Source organism: Moschus berezovskii, chromosome 22 (assembly GCF_049115385.1).
Source record: "Moschus berezovskii isolate FMDL1 chromosome 22, NW_MosBer_1.0, whole genome shotgun sequence".
Taxonomy (NCBI): Eukaryota; Metazoa; Chordata; class Mammalia; order Artiodactyla; family Moschidae; genus Moschus; species Moschus berezovskii.
In genome coordinates this window covers 816,064-840,236 of record NC_142481.1, presented here as the reverse complement: position 1 = coordinate 840,236, position 24,173 = coordinate 816,064, and the positions used below count along the sequence as shown (strand labels likewise).

At 45.6% G+C, this 24,173-nt stretch overlaps 2 protein-coding genes and 1 non-coding gene across 3 annotated transcripts; 2 read left to right on the top strand and 1 right to left on the bottom strand.

Annotated features, from left to right (window-relative positions):
* Positions 1 to 955: 955 nt before the first annotated feature.
* Positions 956 to 1,059, bottom strand: LOC129547410 (U6 spliceosomal RNA). The gene has a single exon (XR_008684083.1). It is a non-coding gene; the product is annotated as a U6 spliceosomal RNA (small nuclear RNA).
* A 7,329-nt stretch (positions 1,060 to 8,388) lies between these two features.
* On the top strand, positions 8,389 to 9,864 carry ZSCAN4 (zinc finger and SCAN domain containing 4). Its single transcript, XM_088830401.1, has 3 exons — positions 8,389 to 8,775; positions 8,900 to 9,065; positions 9,158 to 9,864. The coding sequence occupies exons 1-3, from the start codon at positions 8,389 to 8,391 to the stop codon at positions 9,862 to 9,864; spliced, it is 1,260 nt and encodes a 419-aa protein (XP_088686527.1).
* Positions 9,865 to 14,729: 4,865 nt separating this feature from the next.
* Positions 14,730 to 22,748, top strand: LOC129546369 (uncharacterized). The gene is made up of 8 exons (XM_088830682.1): positions 14,730 to 14,789; positions 15,240 to 15,403; positions 15,802 to 15,960; positions 16,202 to 16,346; positions 19,559 to 19,682; positions 20,947 to 21,017; positions 21,198 to 21,773; positions 21,866 to 22,748. The coding sequence occupies exons 1-8, from the start codon at positions 14,730 to 14,732 to the stop codon at positions 22,604 to 22,606; spliced, it is 2,040 nt and encodes a 679-aa protein (XP_088686808.1). The 3' UTR covers positions 22,607 to 22,748.
* The last annotated feature ends 1,425 nt before the right edge of the window (positions 22,749 to 24,173 follow it).

The window sequence follows — 24,173 nt, the reverse complement described above, 5'->3', positions numbered from 1 at the left end:
CCAATGTAGGAGACACAGGAGATGTGGGTTTGATCCCTGATTTAGGGAAGATCCCCTGTGGGATGAAATGGCAACCCACTCCAGTATTCTTGCCTGGGAAATCTCATGGACAGAGGAGCCTGGCAGGCTACAGTCCGCGGGGTCATACACGACTGAGCGACAGGACTCACACACATGCATCCTCCTTTGTATTCTATTCAGACCTTTCTTTATCAATGTTGTCTATAACCAACATTTTTCCTATTTTTTAAAAGCATATATTCTTGGTCCTGTGGCTTTTTCTCTCCTCACCTCCTGGCTTACTTTTTCCTCTTAATTTCATTTCTTTTTTTTTTTTTTAACTACAGCCACCAGCAGCTGCCCGTCCCCTCAGCACCGCCCTGGCCCGGTGGCCAGACACGACCCCGACACAGCCCTTTAATTTCATTTCTTTATACATTTCTTCCAGTTGTTCATTCCATATAGCATATGTTACTTGCTATGACTTTTGTGAAGCTGCCATTCCTCTTCAATGTCTAGTTATTTCCCCCTGGATGTATAAGTTGCTCTGTGTGTGTGTGTGTGTGTGTGTGTGTGTGTGTGTGCGCACGTGCGTGTGTGTGTGTGTATGTGTGGTGGAAAGACCAAGTTCAGACCAGAATCCTTGGAGGACACACATATGTGAAATGACTAGGCAGGGCAGGAAAGGGAGTCCAGCTTTCACCACAATAGGCCACCAGATTCATCTGTTTTAACCTTAACTTGGCCAGGGTAGAGGTGCCTTCTGAGTTGTCATCCCCAAAGTTTGTGGGATGAGAGGACCTGGCCTGACAAACCAGGACAGTTCATCAGCTTTACCTCTCCTCAAAGTCTATACAGGAAGTCATTGAGTATCCCAATGCCATGTAACTGAAACTGCTTGTGTGTGTGTGTATGTGTGAATTAGCAAAGGGTTTCAGGACAAGGGGGAAGGGCACAACATATGAAATGCTTCCCAAATTTGCATGTCATCCTTGCACAGGGGCCATGCTATTCTCTGTGTCATTGCAATTTTATTATATGTGCTGCTGAAATGAGCATGAAGCCACTTTTCTTTCTTTTTCAATGTTTTTAAATTATTTGGCTGCATCGGGTCTCAGTTGTGGCACACAGGTCTTGAGCTCCCAGGCTTCAGTAGTTGCAGCCCACGGACTTAGTTGCTCTGGGGCATGTGGAATCTTAGTTCCCTGATCAGGGATGGAACCCGTGTCCCTTGCACTGGCATGTGGATTCTTAACCACTGGACCAGCAGGAAGTTCCCCAGAAACTGCTCTGCTTTAACTCCTCCTCCCCGCAGCTTAGGACTCTTATCCAGACAAGTCTGAGGCATCCTCAGTTCCCAACAAGACTCTGCTAGTTGCTGTTATCTGTGTTTCTCGCTGCAGTTTTGGGGTGTGATCAGCAGCCCTCCCAAGATGACCATCTCTTCCACACCAGAAACTGTCTTGAGGCCCCCATTCCATAAACCAAGTCTGTAAGTCTTATTCTGCCTTTCCTGCAGCAGCCGCAGTAGGTCAGGCCACACTCTCTCACACCTGGAATATTCATTTCAAACTGACATATTGTTAGAGACCTGCCAAATGCTGAGCTCTGTGTAAATCACTGGAGATAACAGGGCTGAACAAAACAGAAACAAAATTTCTATCAATGGGGACTGACAGGCAATAAACAAGACAAGTAAGGCAAATATAGAGTTTCATGGAGATCGGTGCTGTGGAGAAAAAGCTGAGAGGGTAAATAGAGCCTGACTGGGGCTGGGGAGGGGAGGTACTGAGCTGTAGAAAACGGGTCCAGGTCAGTTCTCATTGAGAAGCAGATGTTTGAAAAAAAGACCTGGAGAGAATTCGAGGAGAACTCCAGGGTTCTTCTCCCAGAGACAGAGGGAAGGGGAGAAAAGCCTAAGATGGGGGTGAAGCCTCGGGGTTCTGGGAACAGCAGTGTCAATGAGGGTGGCGCAGAGGAAGCAAAGGGGCAAAAGGAGGAGCTGAGACTCCCAGGACCCCAGAGCTGGGTCAGCAGGGCCTCCGGGCCACAGTCAGCACGCAGGTTTCTACACTGTGGTATCTCCACACTCTCTTGCCTGGGGTGAGGCAAGCCCAGAAACAGCGTGTAAATGCTAAGGGTGAGTTGACAGGCATTTTAGGTCCATTGAATCTGCTCACATAAACGAGTTTGCATTTTGTATGGCTTTGTTTTCGTGTTAATTTCACATTGCTGATAATTCATTTTTATGGAATTGTATGAAACTGCGAGGCTAAGGGAAGTGCAGAAGTTCTTTACAAGAGGCAGTCTGAGCCACTGGGAGCTTCCACAGACAAGGGACATGTCCAGACTTGTTAATAACAGTTCTGGACTTAATCCCTAGCAGTCCAGAGGTTAAGACTCTGAGAGGGGGGTCGGGATTGATCCCTGGTTGGGGAACTAAGATTCTGCATGTCACGTGGTGTGGAAAAACAAATACTTTTTTTTTAAATATTTTTTTAAAGTATCCTTCTGTGGCAAAACCAACCAATATAATATTGTAAAATAATTAGCCTCCAATAAAAATTTTAAAAAATAAATAAAGTATCCCTCTGATGACTGCTTCAGGAATAGAAAGACTCATGGAGAGGGGATTCCCTGGAGGTCCAGAGGTTAGGATTCCAGCTTTCCTTGCTATGACCCTGGGTTCAATCCCTGGTTGGGAAACTAACATCTCACAAGCTTCCTAACAGCACCCCCCTCCCACCCCCACAACAAAAAAGACTGGTGGGAGAGGTCAGTCAGGAGCTGACCTCATTAATCTGAGGGAGGGATAATGGGGCTGGAGGAGTAACAGATTCTGGATATAACTTGAAAGCAGATAATATTAGGATTACTCCAAAAATCCCTTCTCTCAGAAAGCTCTCCGTCTGCTTCCCTAACTCTCCTCTCATCTTCCAGGGGGTCACTCACTCCACTAGTCAGAAAAAAGTACTGGGTTTTCCTGAAATCCCTTCCTCCGGCCTTCCCCCGAGTGAGCACACAACACACCCCCACCAGATTTTCAGACCAGGCGCCAGTCTTTATTTAAACCCCTCCCCTCCTCACTCCCCACAAGTCCATCAAACATCGCGTACTTTCTTTACCTAAAATAAGCACTGCTCTTTCCCTTCCCACTAAATGATCTTTTGTTTCCAGTCCTGTGATTCTTTTGTTGGACTAGGAACCCTTCCTTTGGGATCCTCTGACTCACCAGCACAGGAGAAGAGACTTTTCCTTTGTCTCTGTTTTTGTTTTGGCCCAGCCTCACGGCTTGTTGTATCTTAGTTCTCATGGCCCTCACCAGTGAAAGTACCGAGTCCTAACTACTGGCCTCCCAGGGAATTCCCAAAAGGAGGGAATATTAACCTTATTCCCTGCTTCACTTGGAATCCACAAATCTTGGAAAATTGGAAAGTGTTAAGTTTGTATAAGATTCATTTGTGACAAAACTATGGGACTTCCCAGGTGGCTTAGTGGTAAAGAATCTGCCTGCCAATGAAGGAGACCAGGGTTCGATTCATGGGTTGGGACGATCCCCTGAAGAAGGAAATGGCAACCCACTCCAGTATTCTTGCCCGAGAAATTCCATAGCAGAAGAGCCTGGCGGGGTACAGTCCATGGGGTCACAAAAGAGTCAGACATGACTTGGAGACTAAACAATAACGATGACAGAACTTGACCAGAACACACCTGAGATTATACTTTCTTTCCCCACTTCAGTGCAAGTGTTGTTATATTTTTCACTGCAGAAATATGTGTTTGACTGTGGCCTATTGCCCCAGGCCAAGGGCTGGTATGTAATACTGTACTGGAAAGCTGAGAGTCAGCTAATGAAGCTTCAAATGAAGATCCCATCAACAGGCACACTATCCAATCAGGTCTTTAAATGCATTATTGTCCCTTGATCCTATAAAAGGGAGGAGCCTTGGGAGGGCGCATCAGATGAACTCAGTTGTGAAGGGGAGTCACACAGGGAAGAGTCCTCAGCCTTCAGCTCAGGGTCACCCAGTGTGGAGTTCAGTCTTCTGGGGGAGGTGAGTTTCCTGAACAAAAGGAAAATTTGCCATTGTGTGTGTGTGTGTGTGTGTGCACTCCTGTGTACACATAGCTCTGGGGAGAAAATTCCTAGATACAAAGACATGGATGCCTCACAGGCATGGGGGATGGTCTGATCAAGCTGTGCAAAATCTGGCCCGACTGAGGCCAAGTTCTCCTAGGAAAATCTGTGTCTGGCATGGTTTTTCATTTTTTTCAGTCACTAAATCATGTCTGACTCTTTGCGACACCATGGCTGTAGCCTGCCAGGTTCCTCTGTCCATGGGGTTCTCCAGGCAAGAATACTGGAGTGGGTTGCCATTTCCTTCTCCAGGGGATCTTTGTGACTCAGATCAAAGTCTCTTGTACTGGCAGGTAAATTCTCTACTGCTGAACCCCCAGGGAAGCCCCCTGGAGGTCCAGATGGAAGTGGATGTTCATGGTCAATTGAGATGAGAGTGGGGATGAAAGTGAAAGGGTGTGTGTCAGTTACTTAGCAGACTTTTACTCTGTGCTTGCCATGTGCCAGTGAATCCTTCATGTGCTTCATATGTAATAATTATTTTGGCTCTTGTGGCAGTTCTGAGCTGGGTGTCCTTAGAGATCAGAGCCCCCATGACAAGGATGGAGGCCTGATGGCATCGTGTATGGGGTCACACAGCTTGGAAATGCCAGGCTTCTGATTAAGAACACTGGTAATATGGTGTAGGGGAAGGGTTGTTATGTTTTGTTTTCTCTTGAGATATAATTGCTGTATATACTGTATTAGTTCCAGACGTACTACATATGACATGATATTTGCATGCATTGGGAAATAATCATCACAATAAGTCTAGTTAGCATCCATCAGCATACATCATTACATTTCTTTTTCTTGTGATGAAAATATGACAATTTCGTATTCCAACAATTGTCTAAATATGACAATTTCGAATTCCAAGTCTTAGCCATAATGCTGCTCCGCAGCCTTGCTTGTGTGAAATTGAGTGCATGTCTGCAAATGTGACCATGTGGTCTATGTATGCCTGGAGAAGTCCACAGAGAGAACACATGGGACTTCTCTGGCCATCCGGTGGTAAAGACTCGGAGCTTTCAATGCATGGAGTGCGGGTTTGATCCCTGGTTGGGGAACTAAGATCCCACATGCCACATGGCCAAAAAAAAGAGAGCTCATACGGAGTCCCAGGGGTATTACACTGGAAAAAAAAAAAAACAACAATAGAAACCCATGAAGGTGGGTAGATAACCAGCCACTTTGGAGGGGTGAGGAAAAGCGGAGGCAAAGCCTGGTGGAACTAGGAAGGACTTGGTGCTTTTCACTGAGAGCAGGAGGGAGCCATAGAGGGAATTTTAAGTGAATCAATGGAGTCTCACATGAGCAGATTAGCATTTTAAAAAGGCTGACTGAATAGGTGTGATAAATGGATCATTGTTGTTGTTGTTTAGACACACTGAGTCCTGTCCAACTCTTTTGAGACCTGGTGGTCTGTAGCCCACCAAGTTCCTCTGTCCATGGAATTCTCCAAGCAAGAATATTGGAGTGGGTTACCATTTTCTTCTCCAGGAGATCTTTCCGACACAGGGATAGAACCCAAATCTCTTCTGTCTCCTGCATTGGCAGGCAGATCCTTTATCACTGAGCCAGAAGCTCTGATTAGGGGGAGAACAGAGATGTGTTCCAGTGTTCTCCTACAGGGTTTTTCCTAGAATCATCTTTGCCTCATTCATTGATGAGATCAGGGTGGCTAATCTGATCAGATCACCAGGTGAGGTTGACACAAAGCATGATATCAGTTAACAGAAATTAATTAGGTATTTGGAAGCCCACATATCAATCCCAACAAACACCCCCACTTTCTGATCTTGTGGCATGAATTTACTTTTGAAAAAAGCAAAACAAAAAAAATACAGAGACTTCCCTGGTCTCTGTGGTTAAGATTCTGTGCTTTTACTGCTGAAGGCATAGGTTCGATTCCAAGACCCATGGCTGAGCCAAAAAAATAAATGAATAATCTTTGAAATGTTAATTGTATAGAAAAATAAAAATTAGAACAATAATATAGTAAGAGGATTAAATCTTTTGTTTGACATCCCAAGGGGTGTGCCTATAGTTCTTGTTTAGTCACTGAGTCATGTCTGACTCTTTGCGACCCCATGGACTGTAGCTCATGAGGCTCCTCTCTCCATGGAATTTCCCAGGCAAGAATACTGGAGTGGGTTGCCATGCCCTCCTCCAGAGGATCTTCCTGACCCTGGGATCAAATTTGAGTCTCCAGCTTGGCAGGCAGTTTCTTTACCTCTGAGCCACCAGGGAAGCCTTTGCCTATGGTTGCCCAGATCGTATACTTTACAGTCACAAATCAGTATTGAGCAATGCAAGCTTCACCTCTGAATCCTACACTCCAATGGAAAAGGACAGGCATTAGAGACAGATCAATATAAAATTATTACTTTGATAATATCAGTGAAGCAAAGACAAATGTTTTTCATAAGAAAGGGTAATTGTTGATGGAAAAAGAGAGACAGAGGTGAAAGTAAAGGGAAAATTTTCTAAGGAATGTATCATCAAGCTGACACAGGGTGTAGCTGGGCTGGGTCTGCAGACTCTTGTGTCTGCTGTAGGAGTTTCCAACACAAGATGATCATGTGCATGGGTTCCAGCCTGACTATTTCATTCACTTTATTGTCCCTTTTTTGGTAACAGTTTGTTTTGTTATAATGACTGAAGGAATATCTTTGTATTGATACTAGATCATTGCCTTCATTCAGTTCGGTCAATTCCAATTATGGATTTAAGACTCCATTTATTATTTTAAAATAATTATTTTGCTTTCTTTATTTGGCCACACTGGGTCTTAGCTGTGGTATTCAGGAGGATCTTGTTCCCTGACCAGGGATGGAACCCAAACACCCTACATTGAGAGTGTTGAGGCTTAGTCACTGGACTACCAAGGAAGGCCCCCCATTTACTGTTTAAATCTTTTTAGAAACTATTTATTTATTTGTTTATTTTTATTTTTTGGTTGCACTGGATCTTTGTTGCTCTGCGTGGGCTTTCTGTAGTTGCAGTGCATGGGCTTCTCACTGTGGTGAGTTCTTTTGTTGCGGAAGACAGGCTCTAGGTTCACAGGCTTCAGTAGTTGCAGCACGTGGGCTCCGTAGTCATGGTATCCGGGCTTCATTGCTCCATGGCATGTAGAATATTCCTGGGCCATGGATTGAACCCATGTTCCCTCCATTGACAGGGGGTTCTTATCCACTGTTCCACCAGGGAAGTCCACCCCCCCTTATTATTTTAAGTTAAGCTGAATGTTTTTATTGAACAGTAATGCACATAAAGAAAAAAGAAAAAGTGAAAGCATATGGCTTGATGGATTTTGACAGAGAAACATTTCTGTATAACTCTCCCTGAGATCAAGAAGTAGACTGTTGCCCACTAAAACTGGAAGTTCAGCATCCCAGGAACTCTCTCTTTAGTCCCAGGCAAACTGGGATTGGGTCCTCCATAAGTTCTTATTCCAGGATCTACCAGTGTTCCCAAAAATGTAATCAACATCCTAAATAATATTGATAATACTTAAATGCTTTTCAATGAACATTAATGAGAAGAAACAAAATGTATAGTTTAGTGCCTGGATTATTTCATTTCACACTGTGTTTTGTGGTTATTCTATGTTGTTGCATAAAGGAGTTCATTTCTTCTCAGTCTATCAAATATGCCTCGACATCAGTTAACCATAATCTGTCCCATTTAATACTGGACACTAGATTATTTACAGCATGGAGATATTATGAATTATGTTGATATAAACATTCTTGTATATGTCTGTGATGCACATGAATATATTTTTTCTGTTGAGTACAGGCAGAGAAGTAAAACTGATGAGTCACAGGGAATGCATAAATACAGATTTATTACATACTAGTCAAAGCATTTCCATGTGAGTTCTCACCAGCAGTGATTAAGAATTCCAGGTCCTGCAATCCATGCCACAGCTAACTCTTTTATTCTAGTGCTTCTGGGAGGTAGTGATTTTGCAGCTAGTCGTTGTAGTCTCATTTTACATCTCTGGGATTACTAAGAATGTTGCCATTTTCTCCATTCGTTTATTCACTAAACGTCTAGTGGAACTGGTCCATGAACTCAGTTGAACCTGGATTTTGTTTGCTTCTTTTCAACTATGACAGTGCTGTATTTAACTACATATTTCTTCTGTCTCTAGCTTTGCAGTCCTTAAAACATCCACTGGTTGCTGAAAGAGATTGCCTGAGAAACAAATCAGTGGAGACTGAATCCCTCAAGTTGAAGCTCTCTGAGAATTCTTGTTAAGAATGGCTTCAGACCTCAGAATCTCCTTTGAAGGTGAACCATCCAGGAGGGGTCCTGGGTCAGAAAATTCACCCACCCAAGGATCTGCCATCCAGGAGGAAGAGGGGATCCCTGAGTTCCCCAGCACTCAGCTCAACTTACTTCGAGATAGCAATAATTCAACTGCAAGACAGGAACTGCAAAGACTCTATCACTTATTTCACTCATGGCTGCAGCCAGAAAAACACAGCAAGGATGAAATAATTTCTCGTCTGGTCCTGGAACAGTTTATGATCAATGGGCACTGCAGTGACAGGTCCACTTTACAGGAGAAATGGAATGCAAGTGGCAGAAACCTGGAGAAACTCATGGAGGATCTGACAGATGATGACATGAAGATACCTGGCTTAGTAAGTAGGGGTTCTGACCCCAGGGTAAGGGGCATGGGAGGGTCAGAAATAAGTAGTCTGTTGGAGTTGCCTGGAAGTAGAGAAAGAAGAGTTATTACAGACAGTAACCAGGCTTCGTTCACAGGTCCATGTCCACATGCAGGGACAGGAAGCCCTCTTTTCTGAGAATATGCCCTTAAGACAAGTCATCATTCACTTCACAAAACAGTTGTCGACAGGAACCCCAACAAGAGAGAATGTGGGGACACCCTCCTGGACTCCTCAAGATACATCCCTGGAAACAGGACAAAGTGAGTGGGCAGAGCCCAGGTCCCAGAGGGGTGGCCCATGTGGGCTCTTTCTTGGGTGTAACTTCCCTGAGTCACTTTTTCGCCCCCTACAGGAAATGAAGATAAAGAAAATGATGGCAACATTTCTATGAAAACTCAATTAAGTGACAGTATTACTAGTCCAAGCAATCAAATACCCTCCCTACTCATTGTCCAAGAAGAGAACCATCTGAGGCTGGAAGAAGGAGGTGTTTCTCTGGAGAATCCACGAAGCTCCAGAAGAGGAGCAGGCCCAGGCCCCTCCAGGCCCCAGGACGGATCCCCGAGAGGACCCTCCTCTCAAGATGTCCTCATGGAAGTGGAACCAGACCAGGTCACCCCTGAGCCTGTTTCTACCCACCAGAGCTCTGAGGGGACTTCTGCATGTGGGGAACACCAGGAAAGATCCGACAGAGCCCCAGAAGTATACAGATGTGAGAGATGTCCCAAGACCTTCAGACATTCCTCTCGGTTCAGAGTTCACCAGAAAAGACACAATAATGAGAGGACATATATTTGTGGCGAGTGTGGCAAAGGCTTCTTCCAGGCATCAGACCTCCACGTGCATCAGAGGATTCATACAGGAGAGAAGCCCTTCGCGTGCAGCACATGTGAAATGGCTTTCACCCACAAAACCAACCTTCGAGCTCATGAGAGAACCCACACGGGAGAGAAGCCCTATGAGTGTTCCCTCTGCCAGAGACGCTTCCGCCAGTCCTCCACCTACCACCGCCATCTTAGGTTTCACCAGAAAACTACCCTCAAAAGTGCTCCACACTAAATTAAGCTTCCTTGGCTACGGCCCCAATGTAATGGACATAAATATGTATGTGAATATGTAGATTTCCATAGTATTTCTCTATTTCGAATATACTTTATAAAAATAATTAAAAGAAAAAAAGTGGTGGCTTTCCTGACAGTCCAGTGGTTTGGACTCTGTGCTTCCACTAGAGGGCATGGGTTCCATCCCTGGTCAGGGAACTAAGATCCCAAATGCTGCACAATGCAGCCCAAAAAAAGTACAAATAAAAAAATAGAAAAAAACCCCGCAAATTTTAAAAATGTTAAATAGAATTTTCTAATTGTATTTTCCATTTATTGCTTCACCCTTCCAAAATGCAAGTTTATGGAGGGCAGGGAATTTCTCCGTTTTGTTCACTTAAGTACCTTGGTTGCCTAGAAAAGTGTCTGGAACATTTCAAATAACCAATAAATGTCTCTCAAATGAATGAATGTGTTATATTGGTGTTTATTCTTTAAACTTTAGACATGTGCCTTATGTGAGAAGACAGTGAGTTCCAAGCCCAAGACACAAACACCAGCTCGCAGTGGTCCTGTCAGAATTTCCCTGCCTGCTCCCCTGTCCTCCACTCACACCCTTTACATCTAGTGCAGCCACAGGCACCTAAAAAAGGTAAGCAGAGATGGAAACTCAGAAAAGAAGTCTAACCGAAGAAAGGAACCCTTTATATTTAAAAAATATATAATCATTTCTTATATTCAGTGGCTTAAAATTTGATAGGTAAACTGGACCTAAATAAGACTGGTACTGAAAGTTGCAGGATGCAATTTTATTAACAAATGCCAGAAAAGTCCAATGTGTTCCATTCATTTATTCCAGTAGATGGAGCTTATGCGTGTAGAGGGAGCTTACTCGCAGAATCAGTTTGAAAGTTCACTTTGGAAAAAGTCGATTCTGTGTACAGCCAAGGCAAAGGCATATGTGCCAGTTACTTGGAATACATTTGTGAACTGGTTTCCAGGAGGAAATTAGGGTTCAGTTTCACTGAGAAACTGGAAGGTGCCACGTAGAAATGCCTGAATTCTGGAATGGGGCATTCTGCTGGGTAAATCTGACACCTCTCTGATTCCCTTGATGCTTCCATAGAAGGGAGAACTACATGAGTGCGGATAATGTGGAGATGCTCCAGATGAATGTAGAGAGAAGCCCTCTTAAAAAAAAAAAAAAAAGCATTGCCATCTCTGAAGGCAAGCTTTAGAATAACTTTTATTTTTAGAATAACTATTTTCTTAAATTATTTTTTGGTTGTGCTGGGTTTTTGTTTCTGCACATGGGCTTTCTCTAGTTTATTAAGCGGGAGCATTTTCCTTGTGGTGCAAAGGCTTATCATTGTGTTGGCTTCTCTTGTTGCGGAGCCCCGGCTCTAGAGCACAGGCTCAGTGGTTGTAGCCTACAGGTTTAGTTTTCCCTTGGCATGTGAACTCTTCTTGGACCAGAGATCGAACCCATGTTCCCTGCATTGGCAGGCAGGTTCTTATCCGCTGGACCACTAGGGAAGTCCTATCCATCTTCTTGCTTGGGCTGTCTCCAGGTGTTTTGCTGCTGTGAATATTCTTGAAAATCTTGGTATTAAAGAAAGCTTTTCTTTGGAAAGACCTCTGGGAGGTGGGCTGTGAAACATAGCAAAAATACATGTATTGGAATCTGCCCGGTTCCCCAGAACAGAGCTCTGAAAACTCTCGTATTTTCCTAAGAGATAAAAACACAAGGAGCATCTTCTGTTCTACTCTTTGGTTTTGGACTCTGGCTCCTGATACAGAAGCAATTAATGCTTTGAAATTTCTAGGATGAAAGGAGTGTCTTTTCATCTCTTAGTGAGGTGATGCTTGGTGGGTTCCTGGATGGCTTCAGGACAGGGGCTCATCACTGGAAAGAGCAAACCATGATTAGAAACTTGAAACATTTACCTCCACCTCGCCATCCTTCTGAAAGTGGAGAGGGACTGGAGATTAAGTTAATCATGAATCATGCCTTTTTAAGTTCAGGACTTGGATTTCTTCCCAGCTAAAGAACACATCCATGTGCCAGGAGGGTGGCAGGTCCCAACTCTAAAGGGATAGAAGCTCCTGAGCTCAAAGACCCTTCCCAATCTCTCTGTACCTCTTCATCTGAAAGTTCATTTGTATCCTTTGGCATTTCCCTTACAATATAGTAAACTGGTTAAGTAAGCATTTCCCTGACTGCTGGGAACTGTTCTAGCAAATGATCAAATTCAAGGAGAGTGATCAGAGGAAACTGGTTTGCAACCAAATTGGACAGAACTTGTGGGTAATGGGGGAACCACTCTTTGCAACTGGCCTCTGAAGTGTGAGCCAGTCCTATGGGACTGAGTTCTTAACCTGAGGAATTTGCACTTGGTGCAGTTAGTGTCAGAAAGACACCCAGGTGGTGTCACAGAGAACTGGTTGGTGTGAGAAAAAAAATCACACTTCTGGTGTCAGAAGTGTTGAGTGTGGTTACTTGAAAAAAACACATGCGATTTCCCTGGTGGTTTAGTGTTTAAGAATCTGCCTTGCAATGCAAAGGACACTGGTTCAACTCCTGATTTGGGAAGATCCCACGTACCACAGGGCAATTAAGTCGGTGCACCACAATTACTGAGCCAGCACTCTAGAGTCTGTGCTCTGCAACAAGAGAAGCCACCACAGTGAGAACCTTGGGCACCTCAACTAGAGGGTAGACCCCATTCTCTGCAATGAGAGAAAGCCTGCAAGAAGCAACAAAGACCCAGCACAGCCAAAAATAAGAGTAAATGAAAAAAAAAAAAGATACAGGCACACCAGTTTTCATAGCAACACTGTTTACAATAATCAAGACATAGAAGTCTCCTAAGTTCCATCAACACATGAAAGAAAGACATGGGATATATTTGTTGTTGTTTGGTCACTCAGTCATATCAGATATTTTGCAACCCCATGGACCATAGCCCACCAGGCTTCACTGTCCATGGGATTTTCCAGGCAAAAATACTGGAGTAGGTTGGCATTTCCTTCTCCAGAGGATCATCCCAACCCAGGGATCGAACCCACATCTTCTGCATTGCAGGTGGATTCTTTACTGCTGAGGCACCAAGGAAGCCTGTGGTATGTATATATGTGTGTTTATGTGTGTGTGTGTATTCATGTCAGACTCTTTGAAACTCCATGGACTGTAGCCCACCAGGTTCCTCTGTCCATGGGATTTCCCAGGCAAGAATACTGGAGTGAGTTGCCATTTCCCACTCCAGGGGATCTTCCTGATCCAAGGATCAAACCCATGTCTCCTGTGTCTCCTGAATTGCAGGCTCATTCTTTACCTGTGGAGCCATTTGGGAAGCCCATATATATATATATATATATATATATATGAAATATTATTCAGCTATAAAAAAGAATGAATTTCTGCCATTTGCAACAATACGGATGGACCTAGAGAGTGTTATGCTTAGTGAAATAAATCAATGAAAGATACTCTGCTATCAATCATGTGTGGAATATAAAATTGAATTAAGAGAATGTATATGACAAAAAAGAAACAGACTTATAGAGAGCAAACTAGTGCTTATCAGCGGGGAGAGGGGAAGAGGGAGGAGCAAGACAGGGGAAAAGATGCATAGAGACAAACTGCTATGTAAAAAATAAATAAGCAACCGGGATATATTGTACAGCACAAGGAAATATGGCCACTATTTTGTAATAACTTTAAATGAGTATAATCTATAAAAATATTGGATCACCGTTGTATTGAATCACACCTGAAACTAATATAATATGGTAAATCAACTATACTTCAATAAGAAAAAAATAGTGTTGCGTATGGTAGCAGTATAAGAGTAAAGGCAAAATACAAGTATTTCTCCGATTCCTGGAGGCAAACATATTCAAATTGATTTTATCCATTACCGCATCATTAGTATTATAAAAGATCTTGGATGTCCACGTCTTCCGAAATGCTTAGTACTGTGACTAGTCTGATTTTAATACCTGACCTTTGAGTACAGTTTATTGGAATCAGCAAGTAAGATAAATAAATTATTTTTTTCCAAAAAAGACTTTTTCTCTCCCTCCTCTACTTAGGCAACATGGTTGAGTTTTGCAGGTTAAATGCGCAGTCGACACGTCTCCTTGACAAACCAGTTGCCTGTCCGACTCCACTTGGCACCATACAGGTATGGAAATCATAAACAGAAAGAGTGCAGGGCCTCCACCCAGCTCCAATCCCAGTGGTTATAGGCAGAGTTCAGCAATACAGAGGTGGGCTCCCGTTGGTCACCTCCTGTGCATTCGGCTGAGGTGGAGACTCCGCTGTGAGTCCAGATCAGCACATTTGGGGGGTTTCTGTGTGTGTTTATTTTATTACTTTTGTCTGTGCTAGGTCTTCCTTGCTGCGACTGTGTTTTCTCTAGTTATGTGAGCGGGTTCTACAGTGCGGGCTCAGAAGTTGTGGTGCCCAAACTTAGTTGCTCCCATGCATGTGGGATCTTCCAGGACCAGGAATCGAATCCGCGTCCCCACATTTGCGGGCGGATTCTTAACAACTGGGCACTGGGGAAGTCTGGGAGTTTCTGCAGACACACAGGGTCTACAAAACCCTGTAGCGAAAGCATGGAGTCTTAACCACTGAACTGCCAGGGAAGTCTCGTGACAATATTTTTATAGGGTGAACTTCATTTAAAGTTATTACAAAATAATAGCCACATTTCTCTGTTCTGCGGAGAACTTTTCCTCGCTTAGGTGGCTACCAGGCAGGTTTCTCTAAGTAGCTTGCACAGATGTGGAAACTACAGTAACCAGGGGGCAATGCGCCGAAAGGTGGCGGATCTGAGCCAATTAAAGCCCAGGACTGAAGTATTTCCCTGCGTGGGCATGGCGTGGGGGCGGGACTTCCGGCACCCTCCTTGTGGCGGTCGTTTTGGCTTGTCTCAGGTAAGGTTTGGAGAAGGAAATGATAACCCACTTCATTATTCTTGCCTGGAGAATCCCATGGACAGAGGAGCCTGGCAGGCCATGGTCCATAGGGTCGCAGAGAGTTGGGCACGACTGAAGCGACTAAGCACGCACTCTAAGCAGGTCAGATTGCCAGCTTAGTGTTTCAGAGCCTGGGATCCTAAAAAAGAAGGAGCCGGAGGCTTCCACAGAGGCCGGTCCAAGATTTGGTGGAGGCACACCTCGTGAAAGTGAAAGTCGTTCAGTCTTGTCCTACTCTTTGCGACCCATGGACTCTACAGTCCATGGAATTCTCCAGGCCAGAATACTGGAGTGGGTAGCCGTGCCCATCTCCAGGGGATCTTCCCAACCCAAGGATGGAACCCAGGTCTCCCACATTGCCAACGGATTCTTTACCAGCTGAGCGTACCTTGGTGCCACCCAAAACAGGCAGAGATCCGGATCTCCACGCCTTACAGACTTCCGCTCCGCTCCAGCGGCGGCGGCGACGCTAAGGGACCCACCACAGGTAAACGAAACGTTCGTCCTCCGAGCAGTCACCAACCTCGCCACACCAGACTAAATCCCCGAGTGCCCGCAGCCCAGGCTGTAAGGTATAGTTCAAGACGAGGCAATGAAAAAAGGAAGATGACCTCAACGGAAACAGGTTACCTTTATTCAGGCAAGGAGGGTCGACTGTATGTCTAACGACCAGGCTGAGCACGTGCAGGATCAGGGAGGCTTCATATTTAAGGGGAGGTTTTGCAGAAGCTATAGGGGAAGATTTAGTCAGGTGGGGCGTTCTGGGTAATTTTTAGCTGAGATGGAAGTTTTCGGATGAACAGGGGCCGGGGTGGGGAGGTGCGGGGGGGGGGCGGTGTCCAAGGGGTGGAGGGTCCCAGGCTGATGCAATCTGCACGGAGTATCGGGGTGGGACTTAAAGTTCAGTTTTGTCATCCCCCAAGTCAGGTGGCTCAGCAAGGGCCCTTGAGGTCGTTATCTTCTTTTCTAGGCCCGAGGACTCCTTCGCTCCAGAACTTGAAGTCGTAAAAAGATGGGGGGAAAGGGCGCTGTATCTCTCTGGCTACTTCGTGCTGGGTCAGGGCGACAGCTCTGGGTCTGGAACGGAGGATTGTGCTAGGGCCCAGGGTCCCCTTTTTCTGGTGTTGAGGTGAGGCTCTCAAGAATGGTCTTGACCTGGTCTTGAGAGATGGCCCAAATCCGATCTTGGAGAAACCTTTGAAAGAGATTGAAGAAACAGGGTCCAAATAAGAGCAGCAAGATAATAAATACTAATGGTCCCAAGAAAGGGCGCAACCAAGGGAGGGCCTGTTGGAACAGGCTTTGGGAGAGAAAGATTTTAACTCTTTTTTGCGGCGTTGGATTCTGTCTCTTAAGTTCCCACATTGCAGGCTGGATTCTTTACCAGCTGAGCCACCAGGCGGCGTACCTCAGGGCGACCCAAAACAGGCAGAGATCCAGATCTGTGCGCCTTACAGACTCTGCTCCATACAGAGTCCGATGGCGGTGGTGGCGACTCTAAGGGACCCACCACAGGTAAACGAAACGTTCGTCCTCCCACTACCCTTGCCACGCCAGACACTAAATCCCTGAGTGCCCGCAGCCCAGACTCCAGGGTCCAGGACGGTGGGGCGGTCGTGGCTGGAGTCTTATGTCTGACAGACAGTGTGGGGGCTCAGACATTTTGAGCTCATCTGGGTCCTGGGCTCGCCAAGAGTACTAAGCGTCCTGAGCCAAGGATGCTGGCCATGGTTGTCTCAAATTCTCAAATGACCTCCCTTTTCCTACAGATTTCTGTACCACAGAATCACTTAGTGATAGTCGTTCCTGCAGTTTATTTCAGTCTCTCCTTAGTCCTCACCCCACTCTTATGGTCTCTGGAATAATAACGTCCTGGTATTGTTCTACCACTCTTCCAGGCCTTGGGCTTGGGGACCATGAACACATTCCAGGCCTGGAGATATATAGAGTGGTTTCCATTGTTGGCGACCAGTCGAATGAGATAAGGAAAGTACCAGCTTAGGCATAAGTACCAGAAAGTACAAAGTCCTGGAGGGGGTGGTAGAGATGGTTCACGGACCTGCAGGTATCTTTTCTTTCTTGTGGGACTGGGAACAGTGGAGCAGGAGGTAGTTCTGGAACTGTCTTGTGAGAATTGGATGTCTCCTCTGGAGGTGGTGGCTCAGACGGTAAAAAAATCTGGCCTGCAATACAGAAGACTGGGGGTTGGAACCCTGGGTTGGGAAGATCCCTGGGTCAAGAAGATCCCTTTGAGTAGTGAATGGCACCCCACTCCAGTATTCTTGCTGGGAGAAATCCATGGACAGAGGATCCTGGTGGGCTATAGTCCATGGGGTCACAAAGAGTGGGACACGACTGAGCGACTAATACTTTCTGAAGGTGTTGGGAGCAGTGAGAGATTTGGAGCAGTGGAGACAGGTGATCTGCCCCAGGTCACAACACACTCTGTGTTGCTGCAACATTAAGAACAGTACTGGCCTCAGGGTGGTGATCAGAAGGGCAAGGAGGAGAATACTGCTATAGTCTGAGTGAGGGTGCTGGTTGGTGGACCAGGGTGGTGGCCGTGAGAGAAGTGGCTGGATTCTGGCTTGGGGTTTTAGGTATGGCAACTTGAATTTTCTGATTTTGAGGTTGAGAGGAGGAGAGGTGGGAGTCATGGGTCAAGTGAAAGTTTGGTTTTTGCATCTGAAGCCTCCACCAACTGAGATGGGGAAGTCCATAGACATGGTAGTTTTCACTGGGGCTATCAGAAGTTTTATTCTTGGCCTCTTGAGGGTATGAGATGTTTCAGAGGACAGTTTGTGGGCATCTGGAACTCTGAGGAGGAGTTTGGGATGCAGGCTTATCCAAAAGGTAGTGGAGAGTGTGTAGACGAGGGAGGAGTTGTAGATAATTTTATTATAGGAAATCCTGGTCGGGATGATAATGGAAGAAGAGGGAGGGTCTGAGAACTGGGCTTCTTGCTTGAACCCCTGGTTATGGGACGTGGGTGTCACTGCACAGGTGAGGGAGGTGGTCACAGAGAGGGTTGTGAGGGCAAATGGTTTGGCATGCAACCAAGGTCTCTGAGGGATCAGTGGATGTGAGCTGGATGCAGAGGCATCATCAGGAGTATTTCAAAGAAGCTGGTGCTCTACCAACTCACCAGGATTTTGTGGTAACCCTTGGTGGGACTTTGGGTGTTCTAGTCTGGCTACCAGATCAGATCTGAGACACAAATAGTCATCTGGAAAATTCACAGTGGTGCAAAGGGCAAGTGCTGGGCCTTGAATGAGGGTTAGGTGGTGAGAGGAAAGCTGTGACTGGTGAGGGTTCATCAAATGCAGCACAATTGGAGGCAGCCATGGGTATCTGAGATCTGATGTGGTTCTCCATAGATGAGGTTGGAGCAAGGGACAGTCAAGGAAGGAGGCTTTCATAGTAGGACCCTAGGCTGCCTTTGTTAGTGGGGACCTTCACTGTCTCAGGTAGAACTTGATTGTGTTTGAACTGGCAAGCATTGTATAGATCACATATGCTGAGTTATGAATTGAGATGCTAAGGAGATGATTATGGTGTAAAGCAGGAGGGGCCTGCGGCTGAGGGAGTGCAGTTGTGAGAGAGTTGTGGTGGGAAGAATGCTGTACACATGGAGAGCAAACATGAACTCATGGCTCCAGGGCCTTGGTATTGGCCTAAGAGTGAAGGGTGAGAACCCATGATTGGTGGTGTCTGGGAGAAAATCTGGGGAACACACGGGGAATTGCCTGAAAATAGTGAGGCTTCATGTGCCAAGTCCAGCGCTTAGGTGACATCTATCTGCCCATCTGCCTATTGTTGAGGGTTGACACAGTGATCAGTAGGACCATGATGAGACAGTGGGTATCAGTGCCACCTCAGCTTGGAAATCTTCACCATTGTGGGGAAGGGACAGGCTTAGCAGGGGATAGACTGGGAAGGTAGTGAAATTAGAATCTGAGGGAGAAACCTGGTCATGAAATGAACTATCCCCATCATGGCAAAGCTATATGACCTTTGAAGTTGTAGCATACAGCTGCAGGAGCAAAGTGTGGTTCAAAGAATGATGTGCTGGGGAGGGAGGTGGGAGGGGGTTCAGGATGGGGAACACATGTACACTCATGGCTGATTCATGTCAATGTATGGCAAAAACCACTACAATACTGTAAAGTAATTAGCCTCCAATTAAAATAAATAAATTAAAACATTAAAAAAAAAAGGAAAAAAAAATCCTGCTTGTAAGGTGGGCCAGGAGCTTGGAATCTTGAATAATAAAGTTTCCTACACTGATAAAAACAAAAAACAAAGAATGATGTGCATATGAAGAGGTAGTGTGAACTAACGGCCCCAGGACCCTGTTGTGATATAAGGGTGAAGGAAGGACCAGTGTCAGATCATTACACCTTCCCTGTGGCCAGCCTATCTCCCTAACCTATGTTCGTGACACCCACCTTATTGACAAGAGGTCATGTGGCCTACATCCCAGACCCAGAGGTCAGATGTCACCTGTCTGCTCATCTGCCTATTGATGTGGGAGAATACAGTATCAGTGAGACTATAAGGAGAGTGATTCTAATGGCATCAAGGATATCTCCTCTGAATTGTTGGGAAGTAGAGTGAGCAGAGGATAAATTGGTGAGGAGGGCAGGGCAGGGGGAACATGGCACAATGAACTTAGAATCCTAGGAGAGAAGCTGATGGTGGAATGTGAACTGTCTCCATTATGACAGGGTATGGAATTTGAGGATGTGGCCATTGACTTCTCCCAGGAGGAGTGGGGGCTCCTGGATGAGGCTCAGAGACTCCTGTACTACAGTGTGATGCTGGAAAACTTTGCACTTGTAGCATCCCTGGGTAAGACCTTCACACCCTTCCTCGTGTTCTGAGATGATGTCCTGTTTTCCCCTTTCCCCCTGAATTAGCATTGTCTTTCCCACAGCTGGACCACAGGCTCTGCTGACTTCCTCCGCTTTCTTGTCAGATGTGCTGTGGATGCCAGCACTGAGCTGTGTGTAGTGCTCTGAGCAGTGTACTCCCCAAGCAGCCCTAACACCTGTTGCCTCCAGAAGTGCAGAGATGGGTCTGGGAGTCAGGAATCTAGCAGGCCACCTAATGAATCCCATCCTGCTTGCCATCTCCCTGGTGGAGTGACTACGTCCAGATCCCTGGCCTCCAGTTCTTCCCCCTTCTTCTAGCTAAGAGTTCTTTGTGACTGCTTGTGCCAGGTCATGGTCATTACTTACGTGAACCATGGGCTGTTCTTGGAAAACTCTCCTTCAGTTGTTGTTTGTAATGTTTTCTTTACTGAATACTGTCAATGCCAAGTTGCTCGAGGCCAGTGCTAGCCACTCACTTATGCTGCAGTCTTTTATGACTTGCAGTATTAAGGTTCTGAGTAGTTACACAGTGGAGGGTACAGAGAGAATCCTAGTTCTTTCAGACTAGACATGGTGAGATGGTCTCAGCGGAGAGCCTCCTGGGCCTGGGGTGTGGCAGCTGGGGAAGGACATGACATCACGATTGTTTTCAGATCAAATCAGGAACCTTCCCTGTGTCCAGTAGTGCCTTTGGCCATACTTCACTTATGCCTTTTCCCCATACCTGACACTTTGCTGTCTTGTCATTTCATCTGTGACTTCCAGTTCCTGACCACCTTCACCTTTGTAGCTTCCATGGATCACCTGTTCCTCTGCACTGCTCCCTCTGCAGTGTTCTCCCACATTGATCTGCACGTGTATCATGAGGTGTGCACATATCCTTAAATAGTCCTTGAACCCTGGTCACTCAGTTCCAGTTGAATTTTACCAGGGCAGGACACAACCAGCCTTCACCACAACAGAAAGGTTTTGGCAGAGAAATGAGTTGGAGACCTTGCCTCTGTGCCATGTGGTGCACCCCATCCTTGTGTCCTTTGTCTGGTTAGGTCTCCCCTATTCTATGATCTTCACAGGCCTGCCCACTGCTGCCAAGCAGCCACTTCCTCAGTTTGCCCCCAGCTCCTTTGTTTTTAGAAAAAACCCATGATTCATTCTCAGTTGTGTCTGACACACCTTTGTATTGGGTCTTTCCTCTCCCACCAAAGTCAACATGCATTTCCTCAGTGTTTCTCTGCTTTCAGGTTGTTGGCATGGAACAGAAGATGAGGAGGCCCTTACTGAGCAGAGTTTATCTGTAGAAGCAGAGTCACAGGTCAGGGTTTCTAAGGCAGGTCCATCCACCCAGAAGATCCACCCCTGTGAGATGTGTGTCCCCATTTTAAAAGATACTTTGCACCAAGCAGAGCACTGAACAGTATACTCTTTTCAGAAGCCAGACTGGTGTGGTACATGTTTGAGACACTTCTGTTCCAGTGCAAACTTTCACTGGCAGCAGAGGGATGACAGTGGAGAGAAGCCCTGGGAAAGAGATGTGGAGAGGGTCTCATTTGTGAGGAACTGCAACCTCTTTGTGTCAGGGAAGCCTCTCACCAGTAGGGAAGATGGGAAGGACTGCCCAGCCACCTTGGGCCTTCTCCAGCACCAAGCCACAACCAACAATGAGGAATCACAGAGTGGCAGGAAGAGTGGGCAGGCCTTTCACAGGGGAAAAATTCATTACAAGTGGGGTGAATGTGAAAAAGTTGACAGCCACAACCACAACCTTGTTCAAGATCAAAGTGTCTGCTATAAAGAAGGACTTTATCAGTGTAACAAATGTAGTAAAGGCTTCAACTGCAACTACAGACTTGTTCAGCACCAGCAAATTCACACTGGACAAAGGCCATATGAATGTGGTGAATGTGGGAAATTCTTTAGCCAAATCTCTGGCCTTGTTAAACAGCAGAGAATTCACAGTGGTACAATTCCTTCTGGACACAGAGAATGTGGGAAATTATTTACCCACAACTTTAGTCTTACAAAACACCAGAGAATTCACACTGGAGAAAGGACTTGTGAATGCAGAAAAGTCTTCAGTCACAAATCCAAACTCGTTCACCAACAGAGACAACTTACTGGAGGAATTCATTTTAAATGTGGTGAATGTAGGAAATTCTTTAGCTACAAATCCTAGCTCATTTACACCAGAGAGTTCACACTAAAGAAAGACCTCATGCATGCACCGAATGTGGGAAGACTTTTAGACACAGCTCTAGCCTTTTCTGGCACCAAAGAGTTCACACTGGAGAAAGGCCTTATGAATGCAGTGAATGTGGGAAATCTTTTAGCTACAAATATGACCTCATTCAACACCAGAGAATTCACAGTGGAGAAAGGCCTTATGTGTGCAGTGAATGTGGAAAGTCCTTTAGAAAGTTGTCTAACCTCATTCGACACTGGAGTGTTCATACTGGTGAAAGACCATATGAGTGCAGTGTTTGTGGAAACTCCTTTAGTCGCAAATTTGTCTTCATTGAACATCAGAGAGTTCACTCTGGAGAAAGAACTTTTGAGTGCACTGAATGTGGAAAATCCTTTACCCAAAAATCTGAGCTCATTCAACATCAGAGAATTCATTCTGGCACAAAATCTTATGAGTGCAGTGAATGTAGGAAATCTTTTAGACAACACTCTGGCCTTATTCACCACCAGAGAATTCATTCTGGAGAAAAGCCGTGTGAGTGTAATGAATGTGGGAAATCCTTTAGCCAAAATGTTAGCCTTATTCAACATCAGCGAGCCCACGCTGGAAAAAAGCCATATGAGTGTAACAAGTGTGGAAAATCCTTCAGCCGAAGTGATAGCCTCATTCAACACCAGAGAGGTCACACTGGTGAGAGGCCTTATGAGTGCAGTGACTGAGAAATCCTTTAGCTGGAAATCTAGCTTCCTTAGACACCAGAGAGTTCACACTGGAAAAAGACCTTATGAGTGTAGTGAATGTGAGAAATCCTTCAGCTGCAAATCTAACCTCCTTAGACACCAGAGAGTTCACACTGGAGAAAAGTCTTAAATGTTCAGGGAATGTTTTATTTCCTCATTCAGGATAACAACACTGGAGGAGACTGTGTGAGAGCCATTTACCTGAATTTAAACCTCTCTAATTCAAGCATATATCATGCAAGATTCCTCATAAGTTTCAGTTACATATGCAACTTTAAGGAAATGCATTGTATTTTCTAAGCTGCCCAGAGCTGTTAGATTTATGTCACACTCAGTTTCTGACTGAAGCCGTTTCACCTCTCTACATCAGTCACCACTACAACAGTTTCAGGAAAACTGACCTCTGTGTTCTCGCATTTGCTTGAGGAAGTTATAAATAGCCCAGGCCCTTAGCCAGATCGCCATTCCTTTCTGATTTTTCAGGGAATGGACCTGACCCAGTTTTGGTCCAAAGGACCTAACTCAGCTTTCTAAGAAGAACTACCTTTTTCAGGGACATTATTGTTCTCATGTCATACTTGTGATGAATTTTTCCAGATTCTAATTTACTAACCTGGGAACTGCTTGTTGCACATTGCTTTGGTTTGTGATCTTTTTTAAAGGCCCGCTGTTGCAACTTTAATTTTGGCAGGTCTATTCTCATCCACAGGGGTTTGGAAGCAGAATTATGAGCAATGAGCAGGTAGGAGTGAACAGGTTTTGTGGGAATAAGTAGCTCTTTGTCCAGCTGTGGTCTAACTTTTGCATTATTCCCCAAGGCCTTGCAAGAAAGACTGCAGGGCCTTGTGGTCCTAGTTGGTGGACTGCTGCCAGGATTTTTGGAGAGGTCGGAATTCACCCTAAAGAGGAGGCCTTTGTTTTGAGGACCCCCAGTGCTTCTGTGAGCAACATGAAAATTTTATTCCCTTGTTAACATACTTCCTAGCTCCACTGAGGGGGGCTTTTCCCCATGTTCTGTGCCATGATGTGCAAATTTTCATAGGCTAGTGTCATTTATTGTTAGACTATAAGGATCAGGTAGAATCACTGGTGTTACGCAGCCAAACTCAAGTCCACTTGCCCAGGTGTATCACAGCCAGTCTACTGACTCCAGGTTACGGTGAAGTGAAGCATAGCATTTATTGCAGGGTACTTGGGCTTCCCTGGTGGCTCAGAGGTTAAAGCGTCTGCCTCCAATGCGGGAGACCTGGGTTCGATCCCTGGGTCGGGAAGATCCCCAGGAGAAGGAAACGGTAACCCACTCCAGTATTCTTGCCTGGAGAATCCCTTGGACGGAGAAGCCTGGTAGGCTACAGTCCATGGGGTCGCAAAGAGTCGGACACGACTGAGCGATGGAATGGAACGGAACGGAACGGAAGCAAGGAGAGGGCGTCCCAGGTGGCTCAGTGGTAAAGAATCCACCTGGAATGCAGAAGACGCAGGTTCGATCCCTGGAGGAGGAAATTCTCTTGCCTGGAGAATACCATGGACAGAGGAGCCTGGTGGG